Here is a 21,613-nt window from a genome sequence, read left to right as displayed (position 1 = left end):
ACTCTTTTGTCCCAGACACTGAGAAAGACTGAGAGTTCCGAGAAAATAACACAGTCTCTGTCCTCCATGTTCCATCCAGTATTTGCTAAAAGAATTCCCCCAAGAGGGATATGAAGGAACCTCTATATCCTCTCTTCTTCCCCCTGATCACTTCTTGTTCCTCATTGATTAAAGTCCTCCTAATCTTAGTGAGTATTTTTACCTACTTTTCTGCTCATTTCAGCCCTACTATATGATCTCAAGGTACCGAGATGGGACTTCCAAACTGGTCGACAGCTGCGCACCTCTCCCCTTTATGACCGCTTGGACGCACAGGGAGCCAGATGGATGGAGAAACATGGCTTTGAGAGGCCTAAGTACTTTGTCCCCCCTGACAAAGGTGAGATCTCATTTTAGTTTCTGGCCTTAAAAAAGGAGAAAAAAACAAATGCACTGTAAGGTGAGAGAAGCAGGATATTTTTTTTTTGGCAGTTCAAAAAAAATTATTTAAAAAACAGAATAATAAAAAAAAGAAAAATAGAAAAGGAATACAAAACAAAAAAATAAAAAGGAAGACAAAAGATAACACAACCATGTGCCTAGCGGAATATCAGGGAAGATTCAAAATATATAACAACAAATTACCAGATCAAGAAAGAAAGAATATATATATATATTTATATGGAGAATAAATTATATTCATGAGTGTCCATCTTTTCTTTACTTCCTTATAACTTGTTATTTTGTTGTCTACTGCACACCTTTTATCTTTATTCTTTTTCCTCCCCTTTCATCCTTTCCATGTTTCACCAGACTGTAGTTAAAGGATATATTTATGTATACACATGTAGATATATACATACACATAAACATAAACACATACAAATATCTTTTCTATCCCTGCTGACTCTTTGTTTTAATTCTACTTCTAACTTGCCTTGTTATTATTTAACCTCTACTTAACCATGGATCCCTCCCGTGTCTTCTTCCCTCACTCTTTGCTTCCCTGTTCAACCCTCTCCCCTTATTTCTTTATAGATTTTGGAGCTATACCCTTTGTGGTGTATATGTAGTGTTGCCTATTGAACCCATTTCTGATATGAATGGCTTTTCAGAACTATGAGCCCTCCTTCCCCCCTCTAATGCCTCTATGTGTATTCTTCATTTGAATAAGTTTTTTTAGAGAAGAAAAAAACATTGGATTTTGGAGGCAGGGAGGCCTTGGTTCTAATTCTGGATGTACCTTGGGCAAATCATCTGACCTCCATCAACTTATTTTCTTGACTCTGTCTCTAAAGTGAGAAAATAACTTTGATTCCTCATAGCATAATTGTGAAGCTCCTGTAAGATGATTGTACAAATTAAAAGAATACAAGAGTGCCTCTATAAATGCAGCTTTGTCCGAACTTGTGTGTTGTTTTGGTTCAGAGCAGTAGAAAAGGCCCTAGATTAATGCAAAGCAGCAAAAGATTTGCCACTTAATCTTAGCACATTGCCTAGTGTGTAATGGCAAAGGTAAGTAACTTGTCTTGCCCATCTTCATCCAGTCTGTCTGTGTCAGAGAAAGGACTTGTGCCTACATCTTCCTTTATGTCCTGTTTGTCAGTGCCACCTCTCATTTAACAGGAAAGGGAAGTAGCATATTCTTCATTTACTCACTGGAATACATAGTATTCCCACTATCCTCAATAAAAATCCTTTTTTTTAAAAAAAAATTAATTTTATCATTTCTCATTTTTAGATCTACTGGCATTGGAACAAAGCAAAACATTCTATAAACCAGACTGGTTTGACATTGTGGAGTCTGAAGTCAAATGCTGTAAAGAGGCTGTAACAGTCATTGACATGTCCTCTTTTACTAAATTTGAAATAGTTGTAAGTATTTGGGAACCCAAATGGCAGGTTATAGAATCTTTGATTATTAAAATAGCTTTATCTGATAATTTGTCTCTGTAGTACTTTGTCTCTGAAGAATGAATGTAATGTAATTTGTTAGTCTTGGCTTTTTGGAATTTTCCCTAATTTCTTTCCCAGTTTATGTAATTACTGAATTTTTTCAGGATTGAATTTTCAGGATATGTAGACTTGAATATCCAGAATAACTGCTACCTTTCTTTACTATGCCTATAAGAGATACAATCAGAATTTTATTTTATCTCCCTGGTATAAACTCAATAAGTATTAAACACTTACTTTGTACCAGGCTCTGGGGTCAAGGCTGAGGATTACAAAGAAACCCAGCTCAGGGAATTCCTAGCCTAATTGGGGGAAAAGCATTGTGTAAATATAATGGGGGGGGTTGGGGCTCAATGGAAGGCAGTTTCCAAAGGAAAGCATAGTGGCTTGGGAGAGGGAAGACCAAGAGGAGCCACTTTCTAGGGGGATGTTTGGAGCAGATGCTTTTTTTAAAGGGTAGGGAAGCTGGGGGCCAAAGTAAGGAGGCTAGCAGGTGCCAGGAGGAGAAGGAGGCCACGGGTTGGCCAGAGCACATGGGGGCCAGTAAGGCTTTACCTGCCTGGTCCTGTGGCTGTGGGCTCCGAACGACTGACAGGACTAGGGAGTGTGGGGAGGTGATGGAGGGATGGGGGTGTGATGAGGCCTGGAGAAGGGCCCGGAGACCTGAGGCGGAGGGAGCTCTGAGCCAAGTCCAGCTTGTAGAGGCCAGGCCGGGCTCTGGGGGGGGGGCAGGGGATAGGTTGGCACTGCCACCCCCAGGGATGGCGCTCCTGCATGTTTTCTGCACATGTGCTTCTCTTTGGGGCACTCACTGGCCTGATGCTGTTGTGCTAATTGCTGTTTCCTCCTCCAACCCCACAGTCCCCTGGGGAAGAAGATTTTGAGCTGCTGCAGTACCTTTTCTCCAATGATTTGGATGTGCCTGTGGGCCACATCGTACACACAGGCATGCTCAACGAGGGGGGTGGCTATGAAAATGACTGCAGCATAGCGCGGCTTAGCAAGAGCAGGTGAATGGCGGGGTCTCCCTGACCCCCTCCGGGACCCCTCCCCTGTGGTGGGATGGGGGTATGCCTAAAAACCTTCTCTTGGTCAGTTTTTGAACAATTTGTTCTTTGGAGACTGAGTCTGAGAAGAAATCACAGAGGTGCATCATTGGCAGTTTTTAATTTGGGAAGGCTGCCTATTTTGTGGAATGGCAGCCAGCCCCATGTAATGTGTGTCTCCTGCCCACAAGCCTGTCTTCTCAGTGTGTCTCCTTGGGCAGCATTCAGTTCCAGGGTGCATGGAGAAGATGTTGGATATGGGGTAGCCTTGTTCTCCGTTGGCTCGGAGAATAGAGGGGCAGGATTCCTTGCTATTTTCATTGTACTTTCTATGCCATCTGGTTTTGATTTTTTTTTTTTTTTTTTTTTTTTTTTTTTTTTTTTTTACTTTGCTTTCTAGTTTCTTCATGATTTCTCCTACTGATCAGCAGGTCCACTGCTGGGCCTGGCTCAAGAAACATATGCCTGAGAACAGCAACCTGCTTTTAGAGGATGTAACTTGGAAGTACACTGGTAAGATGGGCTCAGGGGTGTGTGTGGGGGGATGTTGGGAGATTCGGGGATTATTCATGCTTCTGTGCTGTCAGAGGCAAGAGAAACTGAGGTCATCTTTCATTGGTCCAGGCTGGTTCAGCAGGACCACTTTAGTCACTCTCCTGAACTCCAATTTACAGGTTCTGTCTATCACAACAATAATAACTAGCATGTGTAGAACTTGTTGGGATCCAAAAGGCATGTTATAAGTATTGTCTCAGTGGATCCTCCTACAGCCCTGGGGAGGGAGGTTCGGTTAATATCCCCATTTTACAGATGAAGAAACTGGGGCATTAAGAAGTCAAGTGACTTGGCCAGGGTCACACAGCTGGTAAGTGTCTGAGACAGAATTGGAACTCAGGTCTTCCTGACTCCAAGTCTAATGTTCTGAGCTACCAGTTGCCTCTGAATCATTGCAGAAGATCAAAATCTGCCTAACGAACTGGCCTTTCCTGTTCTGCTGTAGTCTGTAAATGAAGGGTTGAGATAATTCAGTAGTTCAGCTTGCCTGGATAATTTTAGATTCTCTTCTTAGCCTACCTACCTGCCTGGTATATTGCCAGGCACATTCAGCTTTTCATTTAAGAATAGTCACTGAAGAGTTATCTGGAAGCTTATGAAAAGTCTTTTTTTTGGGGGGGGAGGATAGTGCTGCAAGAAGACTGGCTGGGAAATGGGGGATGCCCACACAGTTGGAAGAAGCAGAATTGCCTGAAGACCCAGACACTTTGAACTTTTTCTTTCTTTTGTGTAGTGTAATTACTGAAGTTCTCAAGATAATTGTCCTGTTATAAGGAAGATACTTTCTCTTCCATGTGGTAGCAAAACTTGGGGTTTACTTCTGCATTGAACTCAAAGCTTTAGCTGAGCATAGTATTAAGGGCCTTAAAAATGCTAATGAAAGCATTTTGCATCTAGATAATAGAAGTATAAAGTTTTTAGTCTTAACATTTATATTTTTAATTTTGATAAATAAGAATTGTCTAATATGATCAGCTATGTGTGCTGATAGCATTATGTTGCTTTGGGAAGTATTAGTATTATCAGATACCCATATGATGTTGTCATATAGAATATAAGTCTCTTAAGAGTAGAGATTGTTCCATTCTCTGTATTTTGTATACCTTATGTTGGGCACACATTAGACCTTGAGTGTTATCAGAAAAGTGAAAAAGCCTTCATCCTACTAGTATTGACCACTATTGGAGCTCACTCAGATTGACTCTAGGAAACTTATTAACAATATTGACATATAGCCCATTGGTAATTGCTGTGGTAGAATGTTTGGTCACACTTTTCCATTTCTATATGGAAAATTTTCCTGAAACATGGTGATAAATAAAATAGCTTTCTATAATTCTTTAATCCTGATAAGAGTTATGTGATAGTTTTTTTTTTGTTTGTTTGTTTGTTTTCCCCTGAGGCTGGGCTTAAGTGACTTGCTTAGGGTCACACAGCTAGGAAGTGTTAAGTGTCTGAGAGCAGATTTGAACTCGGGTCCTCCTGAACTCAAGGCTGGTGCTCTATTCACTGCGCCACCTAGCTGCCTCTATGTGATAGTTTCAAAGTGTTAGTAAACCAGTCTCGTTATTGTGTGTGCCAGGTAAAATGCATCTAGAATAAACCTTTTCATTCCTTTCGAGAAGCCAAATATCTCTTCTTTTCTATTTAGCTCTCAATCTGATTGGCCCCCGTGCTATGGATGTTCTTTCTGAATTATCTTATGCCCCTATGTCTCCAGACCATTTTCCATCCCTCTTCTGCAAGGTAAGTACTGGCATATTTTTTCTAGATTTATTTATCAAAGTATTTTGAATTTTGAATTTGTATTTCTTATGCAAGGTTATAACAGAGATGGTTTTGACTGAGTAAACAAGGAATATAATGAGTAACTTTCAGATTGTCCTTGTTCAATCATCAATGGAATTTAAAAAAAAAATAGACTCAAATATCTGAATGTCAATATGGTATTAGCTTAGTTCATAGCAATAGATTTAACTTATTTTCAACTTCCAAGATTATGTACATTAGAAAATTATTTTTTTCAAGATATATTTTTCCCTTGCATTGTTTTTTGTTTTTCACAGCCAGTATAAATTTGATGTAGAGAGTTAATCATCTTCTCAGTTTAGAAATTACTTGCCTCAAAGAAAAAAAAAAGTTTACATATTTTGGATGTCTCCTAGAAATATCAGTGATATTTAGAGTTTTTCATTTTCATCTTTCTCAGTTTAAACTAATTGATACTAGTAGAATTTTTTTTAATGCTAGCTGCAGTGTTTCTTAAATTAAATATACATTTTTAATACAACTGTAATGCCATTTCCATTTGTGGAGACTTTCCCCTCAAAGGTACCCTGAAGGGGGGGAGGGAATATAGTTCTGAGCTTGGTATAGCTCTCTTCCAATGACCCAGTGACTTCTGCAGAGTGGATCTTTGTCAATGCCCACCCATATAGGAAATAGCAAGACTAAAGGAGCACTGGCTGGGCTCTGGCCCTGCGTGCTTGGATGTGAGCTGGGGCTTTAGGCATAGATTTGATCACTGGGTATTTTAACTAGGGATGGAGAACTGAACTTTGCGATCAAAAAACAAATGCTTATATTGGGTGACTAGGCTGGGGGTTTTCACCTATTCAACAGGAAAACAAATGGGTTTTGTTTTTTAGTCTTTCCTACCTCTCTTATCCATTTTGAATTTTAGTCAAAATCTCTTTGGTAGTAGCCTCTTAAAAATCTTTTCAAAATAAGCTACTATAGCCTTGTCTAGTTGCAAATTATTCATAACACAATTGTTCTGTTGGTTCATTATCAGGTCATTTCTTCAGAACCATGCCCTTCAGAGTTTTATCTTGGAACTTGGTTAAATTCACAGTTAGGGAAGTCTCTCCTGCCTGCTCTGCCTTGATATTTGAGTGCTTCATTAAGCCTCTCTGTCTTAGTTATGTGGGGCTGTGATTGCTATCCTGTTTTTCCAAGTCAGCTGTCAAAGTGTTGGCAGATGAATCCTCCTGTTCTTGTGTAAAGGCTCAGGCAGTATCTATAGTGCTCTTCCCCTTGAAGTTATAACAAGTGGATGAGGCTAAGCTAATGTTTTATCACCTGCTGAGATAGCATGACTTTCAGTTATTCACTTTGTATCCTTTGAATAAATATATATTCTGCTTTTTTTGGCAATAGACATATTGAAAGTTCTCTAAAAAGCTGCAAAATTGACAGATCTATGAAATAGATAGTTGTAAAAGAATCTGAAAGTTCGTTTGTGAGGAGGATTGCATGACCTTCAAATCAGAATTAAAAACCACTCCTGAATTTTTCACCACTGTCCTTGTTTCAGCTTTCAGGCAAATGCAGTTGAAAATTGTTTACTATTAGTAATAAATAGACTACTTCATAACTTTTATTGGAAAAAGGGACCAGCTAAAGTTTCCTATAGATAGAGAAAATATTTATGTTCATTTTCTTCAAGAAGCTTTCAGTTTGCTTTCAGTCTTCTGGGATTTACCACCTTCTTAATAGGAGCAATAACTTAACTGCCATTTGATGAAATAGTTGGCAGAGTTGTTAAGGTTCCTGGTTTCTGTAAATACTGTTAAGAAGCTAGGAGCCAGGTCTCTAATGCTATGATAGCAAGCTAATCTGGATGTCTACAGTACCTCCTTTGTGCAGCATAGGTAGCAGATATGTTGGCAAAGCCATCCTGTCTTGTAAAAAGCTTGGACGAGAAAAGAGTCATCTTTGGCTCCTGTGGTTTTTATGAGGTGAATCTAGTTCTTGTTTACTGCCCTCTCCTTCTAACTAAAGAAAAAGGTATGCCTTGGTAAGATATTCTCAGTGACCATTGGTCTTGGTCAGAAAATCAACAGGTTATAAACAAAATGGTGCTGTTAGGAATGCATTCAGGCAGCCAGAAATGCAAATGAGATTGTTGGCTACCTCTCAAAGCAGAGTGTCCTGGAATGAAGGAGGGGGGAGCTCCCCCACCCTCTGCTCTGGTCAGAACAACTGGATGCTCTGTTAGAGTACCTGGAAAAGAGCCTCACAAGGGCCATGGATGACTTGAAAGGGCCATTCAGAGGACAACGAAGCTGGTGGGGAGAGACTAGATCTAGACTGGCTCATTAGAGGATTGGTTGAATAAACTAAAAATGTTTAGTAGAAGTGACTTAGGGGTCCTCAGGTTCTCAGGTGGAGGAGGGAGCAGACTTTTCCTTTCTGGCCCTGAAGGGCAAAATGAAGTAGAAGTTACTAATTAAATTTTTATGTCAGTTAAACTTGCTAAAAATTAGAGCTATCCACAAAGGGCACATTGTTTTCAGAAGTAGTGGATAAGCCTTCTGTAGAGAGCTTCTATCAAAGTATTATTTCTTCATATTTCATAACACATCTGAATCCTAAGTGCTAAATGCTTTCCATCCTTTTCAGAAACTAATTTGCCAATAGAGTAGACTAAAGATTCTCCCAAGTCCTATACATCCAAGCCTAATCTTTCTCCACATTATCAAGGCTCTGTTGGACATCTCTACCTGAAAGAGTCCCATAGACATCTCAGTTTTAACATTTCTCTAACAAGTAAAAAGAGCCTTATTTCTTTTGAGGCAACCCCTTTCTCCCAGACATCTGGATTTATAACCTTAGAGTCACCTTTTATGCTTCCATTTCCCTCACTGGCAATATCCTCTTAAGTCTGTAAGTCTGCCTTGTTTTCTACACTTTCATGGCTCCTGCCTAATTCATCCCTCCTGCCTAATTCATCCCTCCCCTCCTTTCCCTTGATCTGATTAGTAGCTCCGACCCCAATCTAACCATGTCACTCACAAAACTTCAGAGATTCTGCACGCCCCAGGAGTGAAATATATACCCTCAATGATAACCTAGACACCCCCCCCAACTTGGCAGGCTGACTTTGGAACACCCCCTTTGAAATATTCTCTATTGATGGTCTGCTGGCTCTTCCTGGACTCCCTCTGCCCTCTCTCTTCTCCGTGTCTCTTCTCATAAAGCTTTGCTTAGTTTCTGTCTGTTCTTGAAACCTTCCCCGATCTCCCCTTTATATTTGTGTGTGTGAAATTTTCATTTTAAAATTATGTGATATTTATTTCTATTCTTCTACCTCCCCTTCCCCCCCCCCATGCCAATCAAATAGAGCATAGGAGGCTTGAGGCCAACGGCTGTCCTTTCTGTCTTTAAACCAAAGACAGTGAATAGAAAAAAGATGATTCAATCAGTTCTTGAAGGACCTGTCACTCATAGGATACTGTAGTAGTTGCCTTAAATCGATTTGATGATGTTTCTGATGAGCAAGAGACTTTATTTCCTTCTGGTTCCAGTAGACTAGAAAGGGAAAGTGTCAGAGTGAGGGAGTGTCCTTTTCATTAGAGTGTCTAGCTCTGGGGTTAGAGGAAAGATTTAATGAATGGCCTTTGCCTGGTAGGGACCCAAGAGCTTACCATAATATTCTGTTGCTCACTTCTTCTTTTGCCTTGGTTCCTACAGGAGATGAGTGTGGGTTATGCAAATGGCATCAGAGTGATGAGCATGACTCACACAGGAGAGCCTGGATTCATGCTGTATATCCCAATAGAGGTAAGAGGTTATGAGAGCTTTCTGAGAGAATTTAAGGCAAAGTTTTTTAAAAATGAGGTTAGCTACTTATTTGTATTTTCTTTTTTCATGCTCAGCATGAGTTTATTTTGTGCCAACAGCCTAAGCTGTGTTAGTGATGCCACTTCTGTTCAACTTCTCTTGCAATCATATTAATTTTCTTAATTGACATCTACTATCCTAAATTTGCTTTCAGTTCAAAGACCCCTATGTATTTAAATTAGTTGCTGACTAATAATTTTATGAGACCAATCTTTAAGTAATGAATGCAAGAAAAAAAAAAAAAAAACATTTATTAAGCATTAATTCTGTGCCAGAACTACTGAGCTAGGGAGACAAATGCAAAAAACACAATTTCTTTGAAAAAAGCATTTATTAAGCATTTATTCTGTGCCAGAACTACTGAGCTTGGGATACAAATGCAAAAGACACAATTTCTCCCCCAAAGGCAGTAAATTCTAATGGAAGAGATCCTGCCCAGAGGGGAATAGTGGCTTGGGAGTGCTCTTTGGTTGGGAATGTTAGTAGCAGATTAGTGAAGCCTTAGGATAATGGAGGGATATACCTCACCTGGGAAACTAGGGTTTTGAGCTTGGCTTCTGAATTTAGGGAGGGGACTGCTAAGAGGTAAAGTGGTTGGTAATGAAGAGGAGGAGGAAGAGGTCTGAGAGAAAGGCTCAAATGAAGCATGCCTAGGACTTTTTCTGAAGGTACCAGTCATGACAATGGGCCCTCACAGCAAAGCCTTTTCATGTGAAAACTTTTATGTTCACTAAAAGTATCCTTTAAATTTAGGAATGGAGAAAATAGAAATTGGCTTCATTGTTTTTCTTCTGATTACTCCATGTACCCAGAGTTTATCAATTGTTGGTGTCTGTGCCAGATTAGAAGCTGTTACATAGACCTAGAATTGTCTAAGTCTTATTTTATCAAATTACCAATTTATCATTTGCTTTGCTCATTTTATCAAAAAAAGTAAAGTGTGTGTGTCTGCACATGTGTGGAGGGGCAAAAAGGGGAGGGAGAAAAAGACTGAGGAGTGGTTTGAGAAGTGGTGGGAGCTAGAGTAAACCAGAATAGGATGAAAGTTGTGAAAGAGTGGCTCCTTTGTAAGTAATAGTCCTAGTCTTTAATCTCTTAAGTATATTTGTTTAACAAGTATCTATTAAAGACCTTTGCACAACACTATTTCATAGTTTGGAGGGGGCAAAAGGAATTTTAAAAAAATTATCCTTTCCATCTTACTGTCTAGTTTGGGAGAACAGTAAGCTAATGTCTTGGTTTTCTATTAGAGATACAATATATATTGTTTAAAGCTTTTTTAATGTTTCCAAATGAAAATCATAAAATTTTATTTGTGTCCATTCAGCATGTCAGATGATGGGATAATCATTTTTTAATGTCATTTGAGGCAGATTGGAGCTCATTATCAGAATAAGGTATCCTGGGAATGGGAGTAACTGATGCCATCTAGTTTGGTCTTTATCCATTGGTTTGGTCTGGAAGGAATTTTGGGCTATTAGTTGTGTATTTGATTTACCAGCCATATATCTTGAACTCATTTATTTATCAGTTTTAATTCCCTAAAATGTAACAATAAACTCCATTTCTTTCTTCTTATAGTATGCCCTGCATGTATACAATGAGCTGATGAGTGTTGGGCAAAAATATGGAATCCGAAATGCTGGATATTATGCTCTTCGAAGTCTTCGCATTGAGAAATTTTTTGCCTTTTGGGGCCAGGACTTGAATACTTTCACGACACCCCTGGAGTGTGGACGAGAATTTCGAGTAAAATTGGATAAGGTACTTTATGTGACCAGATGCAGGTACCTGATCAGATGAGGAAGGAGAGTGCTCAGAAATTCCAGATTTGTAGCAATAGGAAGATTATGATGAACTGGATGTCCTTGAACTGAAAATACAGAGTCTAGAAAACTCTTCTAATACTGTAAATTATGAAACTTTTTAAATCCACTACTTTTCTGAATGCTGTGATGATTGTGGGATTTGCATTGTTGACTTTTGTTTTAGCTGCCTATTGTCCCAGCAGATGTTTTAAGATCTAGTTTTGTGTTGTTGTTGTTGTTTTAATTTAATGCTAGTTTGTGTTATGACTAAAATGTTCTTAAAATATTTTAAGAAGTATTTTCTTTCTGCTGTTATAGAGGTGCTCTTTGGGATGCCCTCAGCATTATGAATGTGGTTCACATAATGCACTGTACCGTCTCTCTCTTCTCTAAGTATAAAAACATCACCAAAAAAGGGTAGAGTGTGGCATAGTAAGGCATTGGGATCAGAGACTCTTGCTTCCCTTAGGCCTGCTTCTCAGGACCAAATGATAGGGGTCTATACCCCTAAATCCTTGGTTTTTTCTTTTCCAGGGAATGGATTTTATTGGTCGGGAGGCCCTGCTGCAGCAAAGGCAGAACGGAGTCTACAAGCGCTTTACCATGTTCATCCTTGAAGATCACGACACGGACCTGGACCTCTGGCCCTGGTGGGGAGAGCCTATCTATCGCAATGGGCAGTATGTGGGCATGACCACCAGCAGCGCCTACAGCTACACCCTGGAGCGCCATGTCTGCCTTGGATTTGTGCACAATTTTAATCCGGAGACTGGGGAGAAGCTAGTGGTGACCCCTGATTTCATTAACCGCGGGGAATATGAAATCGACATTGCGGGGCAACGCTTCCAGGCCAAGGCCAAGCTTTACCCATTCAGCTCCCTTTTTACTTACAAACGACGAAAGGACGAGATAGAAATGAGTGACTTCCAGGGAAAGTAATGCTGGTAGGAAAGCCTGCTGCCTCCCTCCTCATACTAGGACTTCCTATTAGGATCATCTTGCCAGCTGTTCCCTCCTTCTTTCGTTGTTTCCTATTCTTTCTCCCTTTCTTAAATATGAAGGTTATTTTCAGAATCTTGGGACTGTTTTGCAACTTAGCCTACATTAACAGGTTTTTTTTTTTTTTTTTTTTTGCTTTGAAACTTTTTTCACCTTTCCTTCTTTAAGTATCCCATCTAGTACCTCCTCCCCTTCCTTTCAGTCCTTCCTCCCACCCCAATCTCTTGTTGGCAGATGGCATTTGATACACTTGGCAGGCTGAATAGGAGGAACCATCCATTCAGCAGAAAGAGTTGCACCATTGCAGCTGCCCTTTGAAGGGTGGCGTCCAATTCCAAGTACTTTGCTCTCTCTGTGTACCTACAATCAAGAGCAGCTGGTCTTTGCTGGCCTCTCCTTGAGCGTTAACTTTTTCATTCATCTTGGGCATTCTCCATGGCCCGTAGTGTAGTCATTAGGGCTACTCTGGCTCGAGGAGATGCTCCTCTTAAGCAGGTCATTGGGGATACTCTGATTTACATTTTCCTCATGTACATTGTGCAGAGGGGTTTGGTGCAATGACACACTGAGCAATAGAACGATCAGCTACCTCATTGGTGTGAGACTCGGCAAGGATTTTATCAGAGAGAGGCAGTCTCCAGCAGGTATTGGGTCTCTCTGAAGGAGCAGTAGAAGAGGTTTAGTCAGCAAGGAAACCCCTGCCAGTCATGTTCCACTCCCTTGTCAGGCTCCTCTTCTGTAGGTGAACATTGGTGGGCCATAGTCCCAGAAAGACCAGCCCCCCCCCCCCCCCCCCGTTCAAGAGAAATGGGACGCAGAAGTCTGGTCCCCCTTCTGGGTTTTCTCTTCCACAGGCCCACTGCACTTTGTTTTTGACTAGTTCAGCCTTGCATGGCCTCTCTGTAGTGGGCATATGAGCTCTGCTTCTCTGAGGGAAGGTCAGCTGCAGGGATCCATGCACGAGTCCAGTAGGTTACCTTGCCAGCCCTGCAGAGTAATAGCCATACATTTGAAAAGGGAAGCCTTCTTTCCAGTGGCTCCGTTGATGTGGGCCTTGAGCCTGGCTTCCCAGCCTCTTCTCCCTCTAGGAAATGACTCCATTACTCATTTCTACTCATCCTTGTCCACTAGGATCAAAAATTAGTTTGGGGTTTTTGGTTTGTTTTGTTCTCTTGAGAGACAAACATTCTAAGGAAAAAAAGTATCATTGCCTGTTGTTCAGAGTGGAGTGTTTCTTGGACTTGGCAGTGAAGCTCTTTAGATTATGCAGACTGCTCTGAGATCTAGCCCCTTGATTTTTATTTATTTTTTTTTGATTTTTTTTTTTTAACTAGTTAAAGTTGCTAATACTAAGGAACAAAGAGTTCATGCAGAAATTCATGAACTTAAGGCACTCTGCTCCCCCTACAAACAAGCCTGCCCTGCACTGACTCCGGTCTCAGAACATTAGAGAATTGGGCTTGACGTGCTTCCTTTCTTCTAGTTGCCCACTGGTCCATCTGGCTCACCCCTTCCTTAGTAACTTTTTGACATGGGTGTGTTTGTTTGTTTCCTTGAGGCCTTACCCATTTGGTAAAGAAGAAGAATGTGGCTAACAGATGAAGGGATGGGGGCGACTTACTATGGCTTTTCTTTCAAGGAAACCTGCTTTTCTTTTGGCCTTGTTCAGGGGGGCCATGCTCTCCTTGACAACTCTTCTGTTTCACCTTTTTACCTCTTGTGTCTTTCATTTTGAGTCCAAGCCTTGAGATTTCTGCGAAGTTTAGTATTCTGTAGGGCCTTTGGATGAGACAAGGCTTGGGGAGAAGAGAAGTGTCTCCCAACCCTAGAGCAAAGCAACAGATAGAACAATTAGGAAAGAGCAGAGTTTGGGGAGTTGGGAGAAAAGTGGGGAAGCAAACATGGGAAATGGAGATTTTCTGGAGGGATATTCTGTGGACCACACAGAGTGTGTTTTGTTGACTCTTGAAGATGAGATGGCTGGATATGGGTAGGGGGTTTTGCCCTAATCTGAGTTCTTCCTTTGTAAATAGAAATTTGGACTTTCCAGGCTTTGTGTGCACAAGTATCTCCCACCCCTTCCTTAGCAGTTGCATTACATTATCACATCACTGCTTAGAAAGAGAAATAGAAAAGAGGCAGTGTTAGTCATCCCAAAAGCATTCACCTAGAAATTTATCTGACACAGAGTACTTGGCTTTTTTGGGGTTTTGTTGTTGTTGTTACTGTTTCTCTGATTCCTGGGCAAGAAGTATCCCCTTCTCCATATTTTTGCCTTCTACTCTTATTGTTGTTGTTGTTGTTTTATCTCTAAAACTAGTCTACTTTTCATTTGGAAGGGAGGTTCATAGTGCAGTTAGTTGCCATCTTGTCTGAAAAGTGGCCTGGGGCTTCTGAGGAGAAAGATAACTTCAATAATTTAAGATTTTCCCTTTGCTCATACGGGGAAAAGGCTTTTTACAGAGTGAGATCTGAAATTTTTGTTCACTTTGGATTCAGGCTTCCCTTGGAGCAGTTTCCAGGTAGGGAGTAGCCAATTTGTTCCATCCATTTCAGAACAAGTCAGCTCCTTTGGGATAGAAAGGCCTTATGGACATTATGCTATTAAAAGGAGATCTAGATCCCAAAGGCTTAGAGATAGTCAAAGCAAAAATAACTTATAATGTCCTCATGTTTTCCCTTCCCTGGTGGATGTGTTAACCACCCAATATTAATCTCATCCTGGCCATCCGGTCAAGATTATTCTTGTCTTAGGGCATTTGAGGGATTTTTGTGTTTCCTGTGGAGGAGAGATTTCAGTGTAGTCTTGGATTGACAGGCCATTCTCTAAGCAACAACAAATTCAATTCACCAAATGCTTTCTGAGGTTATTCTTCAATTTGCATGGTCATGTCATTTTTTTTTTCTTTTTTTTAGTTCTCCTTCTTGCAAATACACCTATATTTATTCTTTCATTTTAGTCTTAGGTACAGAAAATATTTTGCTCTTATGTCAATACTCACTGTTGCACATCTTCTGTGAGTCTTCCTAGAAAACAGCTAATAAGTATTTTTCTCCCATTCTAGTCTGTTTATTTGCTTTCTTGTTGTGGTGAAAATCATTTGGCTTTTGGAATCTGAACTTGAGCCAGAGATATTAGGTTTACTTGGCTCCCACTGTGTTAAGAGGCACTGAGGTCAAGGAACAGAATTACTCACTAGTGCAGAAAGCTTTGAAAAAACAATACTTTAATATGATTAACAGTTAATTTTAATGGCTTTTTATTTTAATCATTAATATTATTTTAATGACTTATCACAATCATAGAATTGAATATTATTTGCTTCAGTAAATCATTCTCTTGATGGAAGATGGGAAAGGTTTGAGGAAAACAAATTGCTTTATCTTTTCTGGATGATTCAGCTGCCATCAGTATCCCAGATTGTTGGCAACAAGTGCAATAGGATGACAAAATTAAGTCCCTTCAGTATGGGTAGTTTTTTAACTTCTTGATGTTTTTACATATAGAGTAATATTGCGATGGAAATGAACACCTAGAAAAAAATGCCCCAGAATTGAACAAATAGTGTGTATGATCCATACTTATGTTATCACTAAAATGCTTTGATTTTATTCATTTTAACTTTTTTAGTAGATGAAGAGGGAAAAACAAACCTTGTATGCTGCCCTTTTGATGCAGACTAAGGTCTCTGGGCTTTCTACTTTAGGAGCGACTTAAACAAACTGCAGTGTGGATATAAAATCCATTGGAATCTGAAAGAATATCCAAAAAAGCAGGGTGTTTGTGCCCCACTCAATAATTACATGTGGCTTCAAGTATTTCACATTTTCACTCTCTATGTATTATAAAGTGAACTTTCAAGATTCGTTATTCTAAAAGTATTCCAGCTTTTGTAGAATTTGGCACTACTAAGTCTTTAATTGTTAAGAAACAGCATTATAATTACTATACCAGAAGACAGTGGCCAAATACTCTTATCTAAACGAAAATGAGATTACAGTCTAATTCTCTATTTACAGGCTTCTAGCACCCCATATCCTAATGTTTTTAAATGTTTTATAGTAGTCACAATTGGGGAAATGCTTTCCATTTAATTGTCACTTTAAGATAGTTCTTCCTCTTTTTTTTCCCTTAACAAAGATTCCAGGGACTTTTGTTATTCTTTTATTGCCAGTTATGACAAAATCATAACAAATTTGGCTTGGCTAATAAGGACCATCACATCTATTAATTCTGGGAATGGGACATATTGGAAATCCTTTTGTTTATACTTTAGCATCATGTTTTTGTTGAGTGCATAATTTCTCAGGTATATTACTCAAAAACAAGGCTACCTTGAACCTGGAAAGCTGTGCAGTTATAACTACAGTCTCAGTGCTGGTTAGGTATCCTTGTCTTGATATATGAGTTTTTATGTTGGAACTGTATTAGGTTGAAGAAACAAGTACCATTTTGTTTGTTCTCTGCTTTAAAGACATAATTCTGAAATTGGCACAAGTCACCTTTTTTTTTTCTCCCAGAAAAATAGAACCAAGCACTTTAAGGTAATTCTCATGTTTATCTAGAAGATGTTGTTGCTTTACTTATTGTTTCATCTTGTTTAAAAAAGAGATACACTTGACTTGTGGTCACATTAACCCCACATGTAGGGGATAAAGAGATAACTGGAGCTTTCTGAACATTAATTCTTTAAGTTTATTGGTTATGCTAAGCTTGGGAGGGTGGCTGTCCTCCTTGATCATCAAACTTAAGGACTTGGACGTTCCCTCAAATGACAAAACTGTTAAAAGTGAACCCGTTAACAGTAATCTCTCAATACCATCTCCACTGCTCCCACAGCATGGAGAGGGAGGCACTTTAGCCAGGCAGAAGCAGGTAAGTTTTTTCATTAGTAAGACACGGTTCTAGTTTTGATCTCTTGACGGCTGCTTCCACAGCCTCTTCTCTGAAGAGACGCAAGAGACAAGCTCTGTTGGGGGTGGCTAGTGGATTGTTAATAGAAAGGGCTTCTGTAGTTTGAACAGCCCCGATCTCGGTGTCATGATGTGGATACTTCCATAGGCAGGGAAGCATCATCTGGTCTGTTTTCTGTCAGGTGGCTTTAGAATAAATAAAGATTCCTGTTGCCCATTGTCTAGCCACGCAACAAAAACAGGACAAAATTTGCTTTGAAATCTGCTGTCCATTCTGTTATAAAACTCAGCAAATAATGACTCTACTCTATCGTCAGAACCTCGGCCAACACTACTTTGGGCCAAAGGTGCTAAAATCACTAGACTTCTCTCACAAATGCTTTGCTTCCTTTGAGTAGCTTTCTAAGAGGCCTGAGCTTTTCTGGCCTTTTCTTCATTGTGCACCAGAGCTACCCTTCATGGACTTTTGTCATGCTGGGCTTCAGGGACAGCTTTGTTTATCCTTGGTGAGTGTTGGCTGCCTTTTATTCTTCAGCCTTCTCCTGTCTCCTGCGGACAGGGCTGACCCTGTGGGGAGAACTGGCCAGCGTCTCCTGCAGACAGGGAGGAGAGGGTGGAAGGCCGGAGCTCTCCTCGCCATTTCCTAGTGCCTTACGCAGGGGAGGGCCAGCACAGAAACTCCTTTTCAGTCCGAGTCTCCACAAACCTTCCTCCTCACAGCCATGTCTCTCTCCCTAGCACGAAGAAACAGCTTTCCACAGATGGGTTTGAATGAACATGTTCTAGGAGCACAATTCACGCTTTAACTAACCCTTGGTCTATATAATACGCCATTGTAATTCTTGTGAAGTGTTGTAACCCATTGCATTTGTGCAGAGCACTGAAGCCCAGCTGTGTCCATCAGGTTTGGAGTGAGAACATGTTCCTGAAAACACAAGGCACTTTAGCAAATTGGAATCCTTTTGTGGGGCGCCGATGGGGTGGCTGTTAGTCACACAGGATGGGCCCCTGTCCACCAAGGCTGGATTAGCCAAACAGTGTGCACTGTGTTTATATGGAGTTGTATTTCAATTAAGATTTTCTGGTCTGTTCACATATCACAAAATTTCTTTATGAATAAAGAGGCATTTAATTACTCTAGCCCTGGCACCTTGTAGAATGTTCTTTATGGCTGGGATAATTCTTTCACATCCTCCATGCATATGTGTGACAATTCCATAGTATTGCCATTTGTGGTGTGAGGGATAGAAAATCCTATCCAAAAATGACTACTCAGAGACCACTCATAGAAAAGCAGAATTATTTATTAGAATCTCGAGAAGTGGACCCCATCCTGGTCTGTGAGCCAGATTCACAGCAGGAGAGAGCCACTCCCTTGAAGATGCTCATGACTTTTATACATTTCAGACAAAGAACCTTCAAAATCCCACCCTCCATAGGTTGTGATCGGTCATATTTGGTCAGTGGAATGCAGCTGGCAATGTGATTTATAGCTTCTTCTGCCACTTATAGGTTAATCCCTATTTGGGCAAAGGACTGCAGCCTAGGCCTTCACGGGACTGGGACCTATAGGCCTGATTTTACGTTAACTAGCAGTCTCTGATCAATATGTGCTTAATCTATAAGTTCTTCACCATACCTTACTCCACAGAACTCCCTATTCCTAATATGTGATTTTTATCACATGCTCTATGAAGAACTTACACATTGCTCAGAATCAATTAACAAGCTTAAACATTGTTTATCAAGTTCACTATCAGAATTATCCCCTTTCAACACCCTCCAGCCTCTTTTCTAGAGAATCCTCATTTTAACAGCATCCTCTGGATGCAATAATTTTGAAAGGGATCGTTGGACTATTTTGGTTATTAGTGTAATCATACAGGGTAAGCGTAATGGTAACAATATAATACTACTGATAGCAATTAGTCCATACCATAAAAGTTGTTTCCACCAGCTACCATCAAACCAAGACCACCAGCTACCATCAAACCAAGACCACCAGCTATTAGAACAAGGGGATTTACACACCTGTACAGGCACATGAACTATTCTGCAAATGCCTTTTGTAATTTCTTTTACCACTTGTCCTTTGTCATCAATTTGCATGCAACAAGTAGACAAGTTTAATTTTCCACAAACCCCTCCCTCCTCTGCTAACAGATAATCTAAAATTAATCTATGTTATAAAACAGCTTCCCTTGTTTAGGTGGCCTGATCGACTAATAGATCAAGGGCCTGAGCAGTTTGGTTAATTATTACCTCAAGGACTGCCTGTAGCCTATTTAACACATATATCAGTGTTTGATACCTCCCAGACTACCATCCTGGGCCCATGTTGCCAGTCTATATTCTTTTATAATTCTCTCTGGAGGCCAGGCATCTCCCCACCCATTGGCATCATTTGTTTGGGTCAAAGAAGAATCAATGCAGGTTAGGGAGCGGTCCACACTTCGTGTTCCCCTTTCCAAATCTTTGTATAACCATATCCCCAATTACCTGCCAATGCTTGATGAGAGAAAGAAAAATTTAGGTCTAATTATACCTATATAACAAACCCCAGTCCCATTTTTGGTAAATGAGTATAAGCCGTCTGACCACAGATCCAATAATGCCCCTTCAGGGCAGGATTGTTTTCATACTAAAATATGAAGGGTCCACTTGAAGGTGGAAAATACCTCACATCTCAGAGACCTAAGGGTTCCCCCCCCCCCATATTAGAATTGCATCTCCAAAGATGACTTTCAACCACCCACTGGTAGATGCAACCATTTTCCCCAGTTAGATCCTGACAGCTCCAGAAACTATTAAACATTTTCCTAACAGTGCCTTCTCTATTCTCCCACTTCCATTCCATTGAAGTGTAAGTTGAACCTGTTGCTATGCTATTCAAGGTTATACATGTCCATATCTGGGGTCCCTCTCAATCAGGGATGAAACAGGCAGATGGTGTTTTCCTCGCACACCCCTCACTCCTATTAGAATTTTGGATATAGTGAGTTACTGATCCATCATAACAAGTTATACTGGTTTGATTCCATCTATTCACATACCTACTGTAGTCTATGATCGCTCCCTTCTCTGTCCTGCAAGTAAACGTCCATGTACACTCACTTTCTCCCATCCATGGCCCTGTACCAGTCTGTTGTAGGCACTATCTCCCTAAAACTGTACTGGTCAGGGTCCAGTGATGCTTTTCTTCTGCTGACTAGAAACCTGCTCCATTATATATTACTGACCTGTTGCTCAAGCTCCAGGCCAGAGACAGGGGAACATAAACCCAGGGCCACTGTGTAAGTTGATCAGGTCCCACATACCCAACAGCCAGTCAATTTTAAAGCTAGTGGCTATTGTTTGGATCAGGGTTTGAAAGGTATTTTCATACCCCATTGCTCTCAAGGTACCAGCACAAAGGGTGTACCCACATAAAATCATACATGCATATACAAGGCCCAGTCTCCAACCCTTTGGGTTTGGTTCACACCCCATTCTCCTTACTAGTATGTAATACCCCTAATTTCTAACAATACAGTTCAACAAATTGTAATATCTAGTACAAACAAGAAAAGTTCCAAGACAGTTCCCCAAATGAGACAAGTCAAAAAGATTTTACAGCACAATTCATCAGTCTTTGCTCAGCCACACTTTCAATGTTCCTAGATCAGTCTCTATTGCCTACTTCCTTGGCGCATCCACGGGACCTTTGACTCAAGTGTGATGTGTCCAACCTTCCTTTTTGGTGTGTATTGCTGTATCTGAAGTCAACAGGATCTGGAACGGTCCTTTCCAGCTCAGGGTCAGCTTGTCCTCCTTCCATGTCCGAACCAGGACCCCGTCTCCAAGCTAGAACTTATGCACTGTGAATCCTAAGGGAGGAGTCTGAGCAATAAGCCCTTTTAGGTATAAAGTTTTTAGATGTTGCAATAAAGACATTTTCCTAAAAACAAATCCTTGGTCTCAAACATTGGATCCAAGGAAGAATTTTGAATCCCTTTTAGATAAGGGTGACCATACAATAATTCATAAGGTGATAATCCCACATCCCTTCCGGGTTTTGTTCTAATTCTTAATAAGGCAAGGCACTTGGTCCAGGGCAATTGTGTCTCTAACTCCAATTTAGTCAGTTGCTATTTAATTTCCTTATGCATCCTTTCCACTCTACCTGATGAGGGCAGATGCCATGGGATATATAAGTCCCATGATTGGGCCACAGATTGGAGGATCTTAGCCATGAAACTGGTGCCTTGGTCCAAATCTACCTGCTCCACCATCCCATATCCTGGAATGATATGCTCAAGGAGTACTTTTACAACTACTGAGGCAGTTGCCCAGGTAAGGGGAAAGGCCTCCACCTATGAGGTCAGATGGTCCACTATGACCAGCAGATATCTGAGACATCCCACTGATGGCAGCTTGGTAAAGTCCACCTGTATGCTTTTGGAAAGGCCTGATACCAGGAGGCCTTCCTCCTTTTTGGACTTGTCAATTGGCCGTCCTATTCATTCTCTGACAAACAGGACACCTGCTGACCAATTGCCTGCTATTGTGTACAAGCCAGTGCCACAAACTTAGCACTATGTCACACAGGCCTTGGACACCCCAATGACTGCCCTAATGTAAATGTTGGGAGTACATGTCTCATACCTGCTGTGGTCAGTACCTCTCTGTGGTCAGAACCTCTCTGCCGTCAGGAAGCCAGTGCCCTCTTTATCCTCCTGAGCGCCAAGGCTT

General features: G+C 40.6%; 1 protein-coding gene across 5 annotated transcripts in view; it reads left to right on the top strand.

Annotated features, from left to right (window-relative positions):
• The window catches only part of PDPR (pyruvate dehydrogenase phosphatase regulatory subunit), a 34,712-nt gene extending 16,690 nt beyond the window's left edge, over window positions 1–18,022 (top strand). For all 5 annotated transcript variants that reach the window (XM_074285987.1, XM_074285984.1, XM_074285986.1 and 2 more), the window contains 8 exons: window positions 224–379; window positions 1,721–1,854; window positions 2,797–2,945; window positions 3,382–3,494; window positions 5,188–5,282; window positions 9,012–9,101; window positions 10,743–10,925; window positions 11,504–18,022. In XM_074285987.1, coding sequence (XP_074142088.1) covers window positions 224–379; window positions 1,721–1,854; window positions 2,797–2,945; window positions 3,382–3,494; window positions 5,188–5,282; window positions 9,012–9,101; window positions 10,743–10,925; window positions 11,504–11,908 — 1,325 coding nt within the window. In that variant the 3' untranslated portion in view covers window positions 11,909–18,022. The remainder of the gene's footprint in view (window positions 1–223; window positions 380–1,720; window positions 1,855–2,796; window positions 2,946–3,381; window positions 3,495–5,187; window positions 5,283–9,011; window positions 9,102–10,742; window positions 10,926–11,503) is intronic.
• Window positions 18,023–21,613: the final 3,591 nt, after the last annotated feature.

The sequence above is a fragment of the Sminthopsis crassicaudata genome, chromosome 2 (genome assembly GCF_048593235.1).
Source record: "Sminthopsis crassicaudata isolate SCR6 chromosome 2, ASM4859323v1, whole genome shotgun sequence".
NCBI classification, from domain to species: Eukaryota; Metazoa; Chordata; class Mammalia; order Dasyuromorphia; family Dasyuridae; genus Sminthopsis; species Sminthopsis crassicaudata.
The sequence above is the reverse complement of the archived record's forward strand: the minus strand, read 5'-3'. Positions and strand labels throughout refer to the sequence as shown.